This window comes from Sinohyriopsis cumingii, chromosome 3 (genome assembly GCF_028554795.1).
Source record: "Sinohyriopsis cumingii isolate HCF-2022 chromosome 3, ASM2855479v2, whole genome shotgun sequence".
NCBI classification, from domain to species: Eukaryota; Metazoa; Mollusca; class Bivalvia; order Unionida; family Unionidae; genus Sinohyriopsis; species Sinohyriopsis cumingii.
The window spans coordinates 129,702,539-129,718,331 of NC_142963.1; the positions used below are offsets into that span (position 1 = coordinate 129,702,539).

Below are 15,793 nucleotides of genomic sequence, written 5' to 3' on the forward strand. Positions count from 1 at the left end.
GTCCAACAATAATGGACATTATGGAATTATAGCAAAGTATGACTTAAGGGAATGGACTCTATCATGACTTTAATAATGCTATTTTAGCCCAACAATAATGGACATTATGGAATTATAGCAAAGTATGACTTAAGGGAATGGACTCTATCATGATTATAATAATGCTAATTTGGTCCAACAATAATGGATGTTATTGAATTATAGCAAAGTATGACTTAAGGGAATTGACTCTATCATGATTATAATAATGCTATTTTGGTCCAACAATAATGGACGTTATAGAATTATAGCAAAGTATGACTTAAGGGAATGGACTCGAGCATAATTATAATAATGCTAATTTGGTCAAACAATAATGGACGTTATAGAATTATAGCAAAGTATGACTTAAGGGAATGGACCCTATCATGATTATAACAATGCTATTTTGGCCCACCAATAATGGATGTTATATAGTAAAGGAGCCCTTTTGGGAATAATTTAATTTTTGATACACTATTTCACAAAGATATTTACATATTTATTAGTATGTTATATAAATGGATTTAACGTCAATTGAATTCTAACAAATTACTTACATTTATTGTGTCTTATTATGAATCTAATGAAACATCCATTTTTTCTCTGATATCACAAGGTCAGAAAATGATTAACATTTTGAAGAAACTGAGATAATTTTAAATGTCAGAAAAATTTGCTACGTAAGTGGCATACCTCGAACTTTAAAACAGGTCCATCTGGATCTAAGTGAGCAGTAAAGTTTTCGGCAACAATCATCCCCAGGCGCCTCATTTTATGATCTGTGTTGTCGATGTGACTCTGAACACCTTGCATAAGCTGATGTAGCAATTCTAGTTAAAAAAAGAACCCATATTTGTTTTATTTTAAGTTTATTAAGCCCCAACTTTCCACCAGCACCAAAACTTTCAAAGATTTCTTCAATATGAACAAATCTTGATACTGTAATTATCAATGAATTATGAGTTTGTGCTCTGGTGGCCTAGTGGTTAGACCGTCTGCCTTGGAAGCAGGAGGTTGTGGGTTCAAACACCTGCCAAGTCATACCAAAGATTTACGAAAATGGTACTAACAGCTGCCTCGCTAGGCACTCAGCATTAAGAGGTTAGTGTTAGGACTGGTCAGCCTGGTGTCAGGATAATGTTGCTGGGTGGGACATCATGCTACATGTCTGCGGCATGATGCCCCAGTGCTAGACATCACTATAAACTGCCACACTGCAGACATCATAGCAAAATAACTGAAAAATTGTTAAAGCTACATTTCTTAATAAAGAAACATGGATAAGATCGAATCACAGAAAGGAAAGATAATGTTAGTGGTTGAATACTACAGATATCGCAAAGACAAAGAAAATGCTGATGAAAGTACATCATGGAGATGCTGCATGAAAGATGGTTGCCGTGGAAGGATGAAAGTGTTAAACGACAATGTTCTGTTATCACTGGGACACAATCACGCTCCAGATCCAGCTAGAAACGAAGCAGCGAAGGTTGTGTCTGCTATACGTAGATGAGCAGTGGAAGGGGTGGAAAAACCGAGGCAGATTATACAACAAACTAGAGTAGGAGTTTCTATGGAAAGTTGCACCTCATTTACCATCATATACCGCATTGCAATGTACAATAGAAAGACAAAGGAAACGCAAACAGCTGCCATAACCTAATCCACAGAATGTTTTAATATTATATTATTTGTATAAACCTGTGCTATTGTGTCTGGCGCTATTTTGTTGGGTAATTTGGCATTCTTTTGTCGGCAATTAAAAGCGCTCTTTTGTCAGTGCTCTTATGTCGGAGCTCTATTGTCGGCACTCTTTTGTCGGGGTGCCCTCTTTTAATGTATAATAAGCATGTTTATAGACCTAGAGTGGAGTTTAAACAGTTTCCATACGTAAAAAATATTTACTCCTGTAAAATAGCCTTTTCCTCCACAGCAAGTGCAGTCTAAGAATTCATTAATATTTTTTGGGTACCAGTTTGTCGGGTCTTTTTGATGAGTACACTAGACCACAAATTTAAAGTCACATTGAAATATGAACTATGAACTAATCCTAAATTTAAAATTACAATGGTACATATAGCGTTGATAAATATATACACCACTCCCTTGATAACTAGCACCCCGATAACTAGTTAACCCACTTTTAATGCAGGGTCAGGCATGGACCCCATATATTTGTACTAAAAATACAACAAAAATCACAATCAAAATTGGTAAATGAAACACTGACGTGTTGTTTGTTTTATCATCAAAAATGGTTGATAGGACCTGGAAATTTTAATCAAAATTATGAAATTATCAACTTCTAATAAGAGGTCATATATTTTGTTACATGTTCTTTCCAAATGACCTTCTCATTACACCATAAATTGATCAACGAAAATGTCATGCCTGCTGGAGGCAGTACTTTAATAACTAAATATCAATTAAATTTTAAAAAATTATGAAGCAAAATTTGTTTTAGTTCCATCTTTTAGTTTGGTTTAAGTGAAATAATCATAAATGCAATGTGCCCTCTTGTAATCAAATGTAAAATGCATCAATTGATCATAACAGCTATGTTCATGAGCATTTTGTTGAGAACTTAATTAAGTGCCAACTGTGATATCTGACTTGAAAAAGTATTTGTTGCATAGCTGCACTGAATTAAAATGAAACCTCCTTTGTATTATCACGTTAATTCTATCTTTAGTTTCAAATAAAGGAAGTTGAATAAAAGAAAAGTCAAACAACATGCAAAACCGACAAGTGTAAGATCTAGAGACCCAAGTCATATATCATTTGAACTCATTCCAACAGACCAATCGAACACAGTTATAAATATTACTGAGAAAGTAAGATAATTAAACCACCTTAAATTAACCTCTACATTCATAAATGTGATCAAAGATAGCAAGGCAACCAAGCAAAATGAATAGTTCGCCAAATAAAGAGCTTTGTTTCACAAATAGGATCATTGTGGAGAAGTGAGTTTCAGAGAATTCCTGAATTGGCATTTTGAGATATCCTCAAGGATGAGCAGAAGTATCACTATTATATCTGCAATGAAATCATGGCATCACTGTTAACATTGCTTGATGTAATGGTGAGCAATGTTAGCAGATTGTCCCAGATATGCGGCAGATTGTAATGCCCCTGACCCAATTCAATGTCAGTTTGTGCGCATGGATGTAGATTGATTCTTTAACCCCCACTCACACCAGGCCACTGGTAGCCTAGTGGTTAGAGCTTCTGCCTCAGATGTGGGAGGTCATGGGTTTGATCCCCAGCAGAGTCATACCAAAGACTTACAAAAATGATACTAATAGCTACCTCGCTTGGCGCTCAGCATTACGAGGTTAGTGTCAGGACTGGTCGGCCTGGTATCAGGATAATGTGACTGGGTAGGACATCATGTTACATGTCTGCGACATGATGCCCCAGTGCTAAACATCACTATAAACTGCCACACTGCAGATATCATAGTGATACGACTGAAAAATTGTTAAAGCTATGTTAAAAATCAAAATCACACACACACACACACACACTCACAATAGGCTTGTTCTTGAACTAAGATTTTTAATGTGAGTGATATTAACAGTCAGTAGAGATTAAATCTGTCTGCTGATAAGTCCATAGTGTGAGAACGAAAGCTTCTGGTTAGCTTTCTCAATATTGTTTGTGTATGTGATTGAACAGTTAAAATACTGTCAAATATGGACAGTGTTATGTATTGTTAGATGTTCTTCCATGCTGAATACATGTATTACTGTGAAAGGATTTACTTACTGTGAAAGCATTTACTATCTCCATTTAAACATCAGTTCTTTAAAAAAAAATGTTCAAACTGCATTTTTTTATTCTGATTATCAAAACAACTATTTACTATTCCACTGAACAAACAGAACACAAAAGCACTTTGTTTTTACTAAACACATTTTGTAGATATAATGAACTGCTAATTAAGTATCTTCAGATTAGTTCCACTTTCTCAAAGTGCAATTTAATCATGTCTAATTGAAGTGATAATTTTTTATGTCTGGAAAAAATCTACTTTGCTTTAATTGGCCTACTGGTAATAGCATGTTTCCAGGTTTTAGACACTTAATATATGGTCCATTGTCCTCCTGTCCTTCTACATAAGCAATCACCTGGTCAGTGACAGATTCATCTAGAGACAGCAGCTTATATGTGCAAGCTGGCCCAACAGTAGAATGATACAATTTTCCTTCAAATTAGACAGTAAGCAGCTAACCCAAACAGTGAAATGATACAATTTTCTTTTAATTAGACAGCAGCCTCTGCCTATGATATACTTTGAAAACATTAAAGATTGTTATTGTCTTGTCTTCACAATGACTAAGGGGCAAAGAGTCAGAGATTTCACATGGTATCAGAATCAATTCATATTGCCTTGTCTTCACAATGACTAAGGGGCAAAGAGTCACAATGATTTCACATGGTATCAGAATCAATTCATATTGCCTTGTCTTCACAATGACTAGGGGGTAAAGAGCCACAGAGAGTTCACATGGTATCAGAATCAATTCATATTGCCCAATCTTCACAATAACTAAGGGGCAAAGAGTCACAAAGATTTCACATGGTATCGGAATCAATTCATATTGCCTTGTCTTCACAATGACTAGGGGGTAAAGAGTCACAGAGAGTTCACATGGTATCAGAATCAATTCATATTGCCTTCTCTTCACAATGACTAGGGGGCAAAGAGTCGCCAAGTGTTCACAAGGTATCAAAATAAACTCCTATCGCCTTGACTTCATAATGACTAAGGGGCAAAGGGTCACAGCAAGGTCACATGGTATCAGAATCAGTTCATATTGCCTTGTCTTCACAATGACTAAGGGGCAAAGAGTCACAATGATTTCACATGGTATCAGAATCAATTCATATTGCCTTGTGTTCACAATGACTAGGTGATAAAGAGTCACAGAGAGTTCACATGGTATCAGAATCAATTCATATTGCCTTGTCTTCACATTGACTAAGGGACAAAGAGTCAAAGAGATTTCACACGGCATTAGAATCAATTCATATTGCCTTGTCTTCACAATGACTAAGGGACAAAGAGTCACAGTGAGTTCACATGGTATCAGAATCAATTCATATTGCCTTCTCTTCACAATGACTAGGGGGCAAAGAGTCACCGAGTGTTCACAAGGTATCAGAATAAACTCCTATCGCCTTGACTTCATAATGACTAAGGGGCAAAGGGTCACAGCAAGGTCACATGGTATCAGAATCAACTCATATTGCCTTGTCTTCACAATGACTAAGTGGCAAAGAGTCACACAGTGAGTTCACATGGTATCAGAATCAATTCATATTGCCTTGTCTTCACAATGACTAGGGGGCAAAGAGTTACAGAGGGTTCACATGGTATCAGAATTAATTAAAGAAACTGAAGACTTCTTAGGATTAGGCACATTTGCAACGGTACAAACTTTTATTTCAAGCTTCATGCTCTTTGACCATACTGTCAGCGACATAATGACAGTTGAGAAATAAAACTCAATTTTGACAGGATTGTTTTATATGGAAAAGACAGAAGCTTTTTTTCAGAAATGCTTTATTTTGCTGACATTGTCTTTGCTGCAGTGCAACAGTTTTTAAGAATGCTTAAAAACCTAATAACAATTTTATCTACAGCACTGGAATTAAACTCATGTGCTTGCACATGTATGCAAATAAATGTTGGCAAACTCTTTAAATTCAGATCTCCACATTTGTTCTAAGTGTCAGCAATGATCAACTGAAATAATCAACCTAATTACTGCAGTAGGGGATTAAACATGCTTGAACCTAATAATTTTGCAGAGATATATACCTCATTACTCAATATGTATATTTTTCAAATGACAATTCCATGCCATATTAAGTTTCCCAAGAATATGTATTTTGAAACAAAACCATGAAATGTGATGCACATGAATTTAAAGTATATAATTTTAGAACTTTGGGGGGGGGGAGAGCAGACTGTATAAATATCTGCATGATTTAATGAAAGCAGGAGAACCATACCTATCCAGAGACCACAGTTACTGTGAATTAGTTACCTTGCCTGTTTTCCTCCTTCTGCTGCTCTGTGATAAAAGCAATGCTAATGATCAGAGCCTGTGTGATATAGAAGTGTTGTTCTCTAGACATGTGTCTCAGCGAGCTTTTGTCTCCCCATACTTGCACCAACTCATACAGGAGCTAAAAAAATTAGGTAACATCAAGGGAAAAACAGGTACACAAGAATAAATAGTTGGGATAACGAATATTAATCTTCATAAAATTAAAAAAGTTAAGAAAACTTCTAGTAGTAGTGTCACTGAATTGTAAAGTTTTGTTATTATTACCTGGTAAAGTACTTCTTTTAGGACATAAAGATATGGCCACTCATTCATAAAGGACTAACTAGACAACATAAGTTGGGGGTTTGTTTTGTTTGCTTCTAAACCCCAGGTCAATATGACCTTCCATTCAAGAGAAGGGAAGATGGGATTTTTAAGATGGATGTTGTGGTGACAATACTGGATGCCAGAAAAACACCATTCCATTTAGGACGAACTAGACATCATAAGAGGGCTTTTAGTGAAAAACCTCATCTTGATATGACCATCCATTCTGGACCAACTATACATCATTAGAGGACCTTTAGTGAAAAACCTCATCTTGATATGACCATCCATTCTGGACCAACTAGACATCATAAGAGGGCTTTTAGTGAGAAACTCATCTTGATATGACCATCCATTCTGGACCAACTACACATCATAAGAGGGCTTTTAGTGTAAAACTCCATCCTGATATGACCATCCATTCTGGACCAACTAGACATCATAAGAGGGCTTTTAGTGAAAAACCTCATTATGATATGACCATCCATTCTGGACCAACTAGACATCATTAGAGGGCTTTTAGTGAAAACCTTATTATGATATGACCATCCATTCTGGACCAACTAGACATCATAAGAGGGCTTTTAGTGTAAAACCTCATCTTGATATGACCATCCATTCTGGACCAACTAGACATCAAAAGAGGGCTTTTAGTGTAAAAACTCATCTTGATATGACCATCCATTCTGGACCAACTAGACATCATAAGAGGGCTTTTAGTGAGAAACTCATCTTGATATGACCATCCATTCTGGACCAACTAGACATCATAAGAGGGCTTTTAGTGAAAAACTCATCTTGATATGACCATCCATTCTGGACCAACTAGACATCATAAGAGGGCTTTTAGTGTAAAACTCCATCTTGATATGACCATCCATTCTGGACCAACTAGACATCATAAGAGGACTTTTAGTGTAAAACCTCATCTTGATATGACCATCCATTCTGGACCAACTAGACATCATAAGAGGGCTTTTAGTGAGAAACTCATTTTGATACGACCATCCATTCTGGACCAACTAGACATCATAAGAGGGCTTTTGGTGAAAACCTTATTATGATATGACCATCCATTCTGGACCAACTAGACATCATTACAAGGCTTTTAGTGAAAACCTCATTATGATATGACCATCCATTCTGGAAGAGTAGTAATAACACAATTTTCAAGATAAATGCCTGAGCATCACCATTTAAGAGGAATTGTAATAACAAATGTGTGCAAACAGACAGATGACAGACAACAGGCTATCCCATTAGCTTTTCTAGTCTACAAAAAGGAGAGCTATACAACAAAAAATGTCGCTATTATCTTTATCAATGTTCTACCTCAAGGATAACAATTTATAACCAAAGACAGCTTTAAAATAACCTCCCTATTACATTTATCAATGTTTTATCTTACAGATAAAAATTTATAACCAAAGATAGCTAAAAATATTTCATAATATACTAACCTTGATGAATAGATGCTGTCGAATTTGAGAAGAGCCCAAGTAACCAATTATATTCTGCAGAACAAGCACCTGAAATTTTTTACAAAGATTCAAAATTATACTCAACCAAATAAATATATTCTCATAGGGACCATTTTTTAAAATCAATTCAAGAGCCAAAGGGTTCACTTGTGATAAAATTAAAAACCCATTTTGGACCTCCCAAAAATGAACAACAAAACAATAGAAATCTGGTTCATATTTTATTTTCCATTCTTTAATATGAAATAATGCTTTCTGTAAAATGGGAAAATGCTGCTCTTGATATTCTAAGGAAATGTCAGTGGCATTACATGAACATCACTACCCTAAATATATTCTTGTAACAAAAAAGTTTCATTAATATTCAGATAATATTCCCTACTGCCTTGTATTCTGGCATGCCATATATTCTCTGATAATTAAGGTACAAAAATAAAGCCCAGAAGAAGGGTGGTCATTTTATGTACAAACCAAGGTCTAAACTTGAAAATTTTAAAGTTTTTTTTGTTGACTACCATAGTGGCTGTAAATCTTGGGACATGAAAAAATAATTATTATTTTCCGCATCCCAAGTTTTAAATGCATGTAAAAAGTATGACATTTTTGGTTTCCAATGCTTGTAGACACAAAAATTGTCAAGATCAACACTGGTCACACAGCAGTTACCAGCTCTTTTAGTAACATGACAATACTCTGTTATAAATTTTACAATGATTGTTTTTGTTATCATTTTGCTTGTGCATGTTTTCTTATTTCTTCAACATGAAATTAAATAAAGGTAAATATAGACTTCATAATTCAAGGGGATGGTTTGAGTTTACCCGGAGACCAGGCTGTACTATAATGTACAGTACTTACACAGTGCAAATCGTGCTTAGTGTCACTTATATCCTTGTTTATTCCCCAAAATATTAGATGCAAATTTCGCTTTATTTATTGTTTCAGCCAAATCACATTATTCCAGGTCACATTTCAGCTAGATGAGCTGTTTCATTTACAGTGATCCATGCACTCATGAGTTACTCTTTTTCAATGGTATAAACGATGCTACAAATTGCTGTAATCTTTATTAAAAGGTACACACGTTTAATTCTACAAGGCACATAACCAGCACATAGTCACAAAACTGATACATATTCATGAAAGCAAGATAATAATAAAGGTTAAAATTCTAAATACAGATCAACTAAGATCACCATCTATCTATTTTGTGTTTGTGTTTCTGCTGAACAAAATATTAATTGTCCATACACTGAAAGCTGTTTTTTTGTGTTATGTATATCTATATTTTTTGTAACTCCAGGTACTACATCATTTTATATAATTTTTGTAATTTTTATTCATGGTTGTAAGTTGTACAGATTATCTTAAGTTAGATTTTGACCTGGGTATCTTTTAGGAATATTAAGAATGTAAAATCACATAGGGTTTAATTCTAATTGCCTGATGGGGTTTGGATGGTTCTAAAAGAATTAAGTAATTTCCCATTGGTTGGGCAAGGTCACATGAATAGGCAATTTAAAAAACTAAAATGAGTAATAAGATCTGTCATGTAGAGTATGTTGTGAAATATAGTTCCAACAGAAGGTGTATATAGGGGAAATGGAGCAATCAGAGTCATTCCTATTATGGAGTCATTCTTATTTCCTGTATTCCTGTTGTAAGTCTGCAGACATATTTTATGTTGTACTTAGATATTATATGAGTGGAAAAACATTTGTTTGGACTGTTCAGTGGAAATATAAAGTCCTCATTATTTGGACTAAACGATTATTCTGGAACTATTGTGAATTACTCAAAGGAGTTCTGGATGCCGCTGTTTTGATGTCATGATTCTTGGGAGACCATACATTTATGGTTTTGAAATTTATATGGAACTTTTCATTCTTTTGAAGACATCTCTGGTGGTCTAGTGGTTAGAACATCCGCCTAGGATGCAGGAGGTTGCAGGTTCGAAACCCAGCAAAGTCATACTAAAGACTTATAAAAATGGTACTAACAGCTGCCTCACTAGGCACTCAGTATTTAAGAGGTCAGAATTAGGACTAGTCAGCCTGGTGTCACGATAATGTTCCTGGGTGGGACATCATGCTACATGTCTGCAGCAAAAGTCTCAGTGCTAGATATCACTATAAACTGCCATATTGCAGACATCATAGTAATATGACTGAAATTTTTTTAAAGCTATGTTAAAAATCTAATCACACACATGCTCATTGTTTTGAACTTTCACAGAACTTTATCAGGATTATTTTAGATTCACTTCATAATACTGTAAGTTCCTCACACATTTTCATTCATAACTTTGATAATTAAAATATTTGTTAAGTTTTTCAAAACTTGTTGGTTTTGCTTCTTTCTGTTACTTGGTTTGTGACCATAGAGTCGTAACATTTGGCATCTCCTTTGTTTATAACTGTCAGATTTGTCTTTTGTTTTCTGACAGCAATCCTGGCAAGTTAATCGTTAAAACTACGAAACTGGTTTGGGTTAAGAGGATTTTGTCTGGTGGCTAAACCAGTTCTTTGCAGTGTAATAACCTTTTACTCCATACCATTGGCATGATTGCTATAGCTGTGTAAATGGCGTTTAATGTCACTCACGGCAAAGCAAACTACTCAGTTTTCAAGGTATAACAATAATTTTTGAAGCATTATTTCTGAAACTTCTTTACTGAATTTGTGAGATATTATTTAAGTTTAGTGTAGCGGTGCCTATGATTAGAATCCAAGGGATGTACTTCATTCAGTGCAAGTTCAAACCTACAATGTACATGTAGTGGTGCCATAATGTAAATATGCCCACTAACCTAAATTCTAAGTGTTGAACTAAACACTTCATTCAGTGCAAGTTCAAACCTACAATGTACATATGGTGGTGCCATAATGTAAATATGCCCACTAACCAAAATTCTAAGTGTTGAACCAAACACTACTGTTGTTCACTGGTGTTAGACCGGGATCACATTTTAACAAGTTAGGTATTTACAATTTCATGGCAAATAAAAACATAATTACTGGTGCATTAATACAAAATTCTAATGCAATAATGCATAAACAAACAGCAATTAACTAAAGTCAAAAGGGAGAAGTAATTTTTACAGCAACCCGCGATTGCTAAATTTTTGTCATCTTCATCTTGTATCATAGATTTAAAAAGACCATCATCATGCATTATAGTTTTAACACTCAAGGCAACATATTAATATAGTTGTAATTTATCTACCCTCTAATTATTTGTACATAGTGCAAATGGGAAGATTAATGTTAATTTTGAATACTATCATTATTAAACAATTCTATTCTCCCATCATTTGTGGATATTAAATTCATTTTGGAATCTTAAACGATTAAATTATCTCTAGACCAGGACATTTTGGATTATATCCTTGTGATATAGCAAGACAGCTAACACATCAACACATCCCAGGCTATTGGTACATCAGCACATTCATTATCCGAATTCATTGTGATCACCACTGGAATTAAGTTATCTAGTCAAAGAGTGTCAGACCATCACCATTATAATACTAGAGTATCAGACCATCACCATGATAATACCAGAGTATCAGACCATCACCATGATAATACAAGAGTATCAGACCATCACCATGATAATACCTGAGTATCAGACCATCACCATGATAATACTTGAGTATCAGACCATCACCATGATAATACTTGAGTATCAGACCATCACCATGATAATACCAGAGTATCAGACCATCACCATGATAATACCAGAGTATCAGACCATCACCATGATAATAACTGAGTATCAGACCATCACCATGATAATACTTGAGTATCAGACCATCACCATGATAATACTTGAGTATCAGACCATCACCATGATAATACTTGAGTATCAGACCATCACCATGATAATACCAGAGTATCAGACCATCACCATGATGATACCAGAGTATCATACCATCACCATGATAATACCAGAGTATCAGACCATCACCATGATAATACTTGAGTATCGGACCATCACCATGATGATACCAGAGTATCAGACCATCATCATGATAATACTTGATCACCATGATAATACTTGAGTATTGGACCATCACCATGATAATACTTGAGTATCAGACCATCACCATGATAATACTAGAGTATCAGACTATCACCATTGTAATACCAGAGCATCAGACCATCACCATGATGATACCAGAGTATCAGACCATCACCATTATAATACTAGAGCATCGGACCATCACCATGATAATACTTGAGTATCAGACCATCACCATGATAATACCAGAGTATCAGACTATCACCATGATAATACTTGAGTATCGGACCATCACCATGATGATACCAGAGTATCAGACCATCATCATGATAATACTTGAATATCGGACCATCACTATGATAATACTTGAGTATTGGACCATCACCATGATAATACTTGAGTATTGGACCATCACCATGATAATACTTGAGTATCAGACCATCATCATGATAATACTTGAGTATCAGACCATCACCATGATAATAATTGAGCATCGGACCATCACCATTGTAATACCAGAGCATCAGACCATCAACATGATAATACTAGAGCATCAGACCATCACCATGATAATACTAGAGTATCAGACCATCACCATGATAATACCAGAGTGTCAGACCATCACCATGATAATAATACTAGAGTATCAGACCATCACCAATATAATACATGAAACAGTAATTATATCTCTGTGGTACCAAAAGTCTATCATCTTTTCATTATTATGCAATACAAGGCAGGAATGTCTTGCCACAGAACATTTAAAGAATACAAACCAGCACATTTTAAACTGCAGAAATTTACTACTTTTTTAAATGGTACACTATCAATAAACAAGTAGAATCATATTTTATGGTCACTTAACACAGGAGGTTTTATAAAAGAGGAGGTCTTTGGCAGATTTGACTTTTCATACAAGGCACATTTTATCACTAGGTCAAAGACTATAATACAATAAAGTAGCTTTCTGACATAAATAAAAATGTTAAGTAATACTTACATCCTTGTAATATCGGTGAAATACCAGCTTGGTACATAATAAATATTGCACTTTTTGTTTCTTTGTAACACTATCTCCTAGAAAGTGTGACACAACACCATACCTGTTAAAAGATAATAGACAAGATCTCATTCTAAATTTATGGGTGAGATATCTCATTCTAAAATTATGTGTGAGATACCTTAATACTGTGCACATATTCCATAAAACATTTTCAAACAAAAAACGTTATTCTTCTTAAAGTATACCAAAAAATAACTGTTCATGGGCAAATTTAACTGGAGTATCTATCAGAAGTACCCGATTGTGACAAAAGTAGTATTTTCTTTATCTATGTATTCTTTCGTTATCTCAAGTTAATGCTCTCTGCATACCTTAATCTGGAGTGTACTACATTCCCTCTCATAATTCAAAAACTATTAGACAGAAATTACAACTCTTTCTTTATTACTCCTACACTAGTACTTCAGCAACCAATCTGGGGAAAGATATTTTAATTTCTTCCATAAGGTTCCTAGCATACAAATGTTTTTTTTTTCTGTGATGAAAGATGCGATTTGACTGAAGGGAATAAAATTTACAATCTACCATAGAAAAAATTATATATCAACAGCCATAGATAATAATAGGAACAGTTTAGGAGTAAAAATGTGGTAAATACTGATCTTATCATGTATAATGTACATCATAACATTAAACAACTAAAACCTCTACAGCTGGTTAAGTAAGTACCATTTATTGTGGTGAGACCAACTTGATGTGAGGGTGTATTCAGTTATGCATCATACTAAATTCATATTTACAGGCACTTGTAACAACTTATTATTTGGTATTATAGCTAGCTAGCTAGCTATTGTATTTACAAGTGTCTATGGAGATGTTTATTCTTCCATTCTGTCACCTCTTCTCAACCTAAATCACAAAAATCAAAGGAAATTATTTCTTTTCCAACATGCTTAGTTATTTAACTGTCTTACAATAATGACATCACAAATGTTCACTGCCTTATAATAATGACATCACCAATGATCAATGTCTTAAAATAATGACATCACAAATGATGATTTCTTTACAATAATGACAATAACAGCAAATTACAAATGTTGTCAGTCTTTATGTCATTATATTTTTTCAATGAAGAATTAATGTGTATTACCAACCAAACTTTTATCCATAAAAAAGTAAATGTATACAATATTTTGTCATTGAAAATAACTTCATGACATCAATGAAAACAATTTAACATCATACTGTTTTTCTTCTATGGAAACAATGAAAGTCTGTGGTCAAATTTGTTCAGCCTTGTTTGAGATGTGATTGTCATTACCATGGTAGCATTGTGATGAGTGGCGTGATGACACTCTCTATGCATCTGTCAGAGATTCCCAGTATAAATGTCTCACACACAAGGCTCATTGCAGAGTCCTCTCTAACTTCCTCTGACAGCGGTCTAGCAAGATGACCCCACAATGCAGCTGAAAAAAATAAATGCAGTGCTCATTTAACAAACTTGTTATGAGACCTTGATCATATGAGCCTATCCTTGGACCTCATCCATTATCAAACTGGCTGTGAGATTTTGATCATATAAGCCTATCCTTGGACCTTACCCATTATCAAACTGGCTGTGAGATTTTGATAATATAAGCCTATCCTTGGACCTTACCCATTATCAAACTGGCTGTGAGATCTTGATCATATGAGCCTATCCTTGGACCTTACCCATTATCAAACTGGCTGTGAGATTTTGATAATATAAGCCTATCCTTGGACCTTACCCATTATCAAACTGGCTGTGAGATCTTGATCATATGAGCCTATCCTCGGACCTTACCCATTATCAAACCTGCTGTGAGATTTTGATAATATAAGCCTATCCTTGGACCTTACCCATTATGAAACTGGCTGTGAGATCTTGATCATATGAGCCTATCCTTGGACCTTACCCATTATCAAACTTGCTGTGAGATTTTGATAATATAAGCCTATCCTTGGACCTCACCCATTATTAAACTTGCTGTGAGATTTTGATAATATAAGCCTATCCTTGGACCTTACCCATTATCAAACTGGCTGTGAGATTTTGATAATACAGGCCTATCCTTGGACCTTACCCATTATCAAACTGGCTGTGAGATTTTGATAATACAGGCCTATCCTTGGACCTCACCCATTATTAAACTTGCTGTGAGATTTTGATAATATAAGCCTATCCTTGGACCTCACCCATTATTAAACTTGCTGTGAGATTTTGATAATATAAGCCTATCCTTGGACCTTACCCATTATCAAACTGGCTGTGAGATTTTGATAATACAGGCCTATCCTTGGACCTTACCCATTATCAAACTGGCTGTGAGATTTTGATAATATAGGCCTATCCTTGGACCTTACCCATTATCAAACTTGCTGTGAGATTTTGATAATATAAGCCTATCCTTGGACCTCACCCATTATCAAACTGGCTGAGAGATTTTGATCATATAAGCCTATCCTTGAACCTAATTCATTATCATAACAGTCACAGATTTTGATTATATAAATATTTCAAATCTGAACAAGTTGGACCAGAAATGCACCCCATTTTGATTGTAGTGAGGCTAATTTTTTCATTCAAAAGACAGAAGAAAGACAGCCAATTGTGAAATTGAGGCAATCAATGAAACCATGCTGTTGGCATTACACAAGTCCCTGAAAACTCACCACTTCCCTTCTTGTATCTTCAAAAAGGAGGGCCTTTTAGCTCACAAGATTCTCTCCATGACCAAAGGCTTAAGTTCCTTTCTTCACAAAGACTTGTCGCATCTAACTGGGGCTATCAAAATTACTTTGCAATTGTGACCTCCCACTTTTTAAATTATTTTCTGTACTGAGGGGAG

The 15,793-nt window shown here is 35.0% G+C and overlaps 1 protein-coding gene across 2 annotated transcripts in view; it reads right to left on the reverse strand.

Moving 5' to 3' along the window:
• Nucleotides 1-15,793, reverse strand: part of LOC149803835 (telomere length regulation protein TEL2 homolog) — an 89,116-nt gene that overhangs the window by 59,775 nt on the left and 13,548 nt on the right. For both annotated transcript variants that reach the window (XM_089953652.1, XM_089953653.1), the window contains exons 4-8: nucleotides 14,242-14,389; nucleotides 12,915-13,017; nucleotides 7,871-7,939; nucleotides 6,081-6,222; nucleotides 715-851 (exon numbers count right to left, since the gene is read on the reverse strand). In XM_089953652.1, coding sequence (XP_089809778.1) covers nucleotides 715-851; nucleotides 6,081-6,222; nucleotides 7,871-7,939; nucleotides 12,915-13,017; nucleotides 14,242-14,389 — 599 coding nt within the window. The remainder of the gene's footprint in view (nucleotides 1-714; nucleotides 852-6,080; nucleotides 6,223-7,870; nucleotides 7,940-12,914; nucleotides 13,018-14,241; nucleotides 14,390-15,793) is intronic.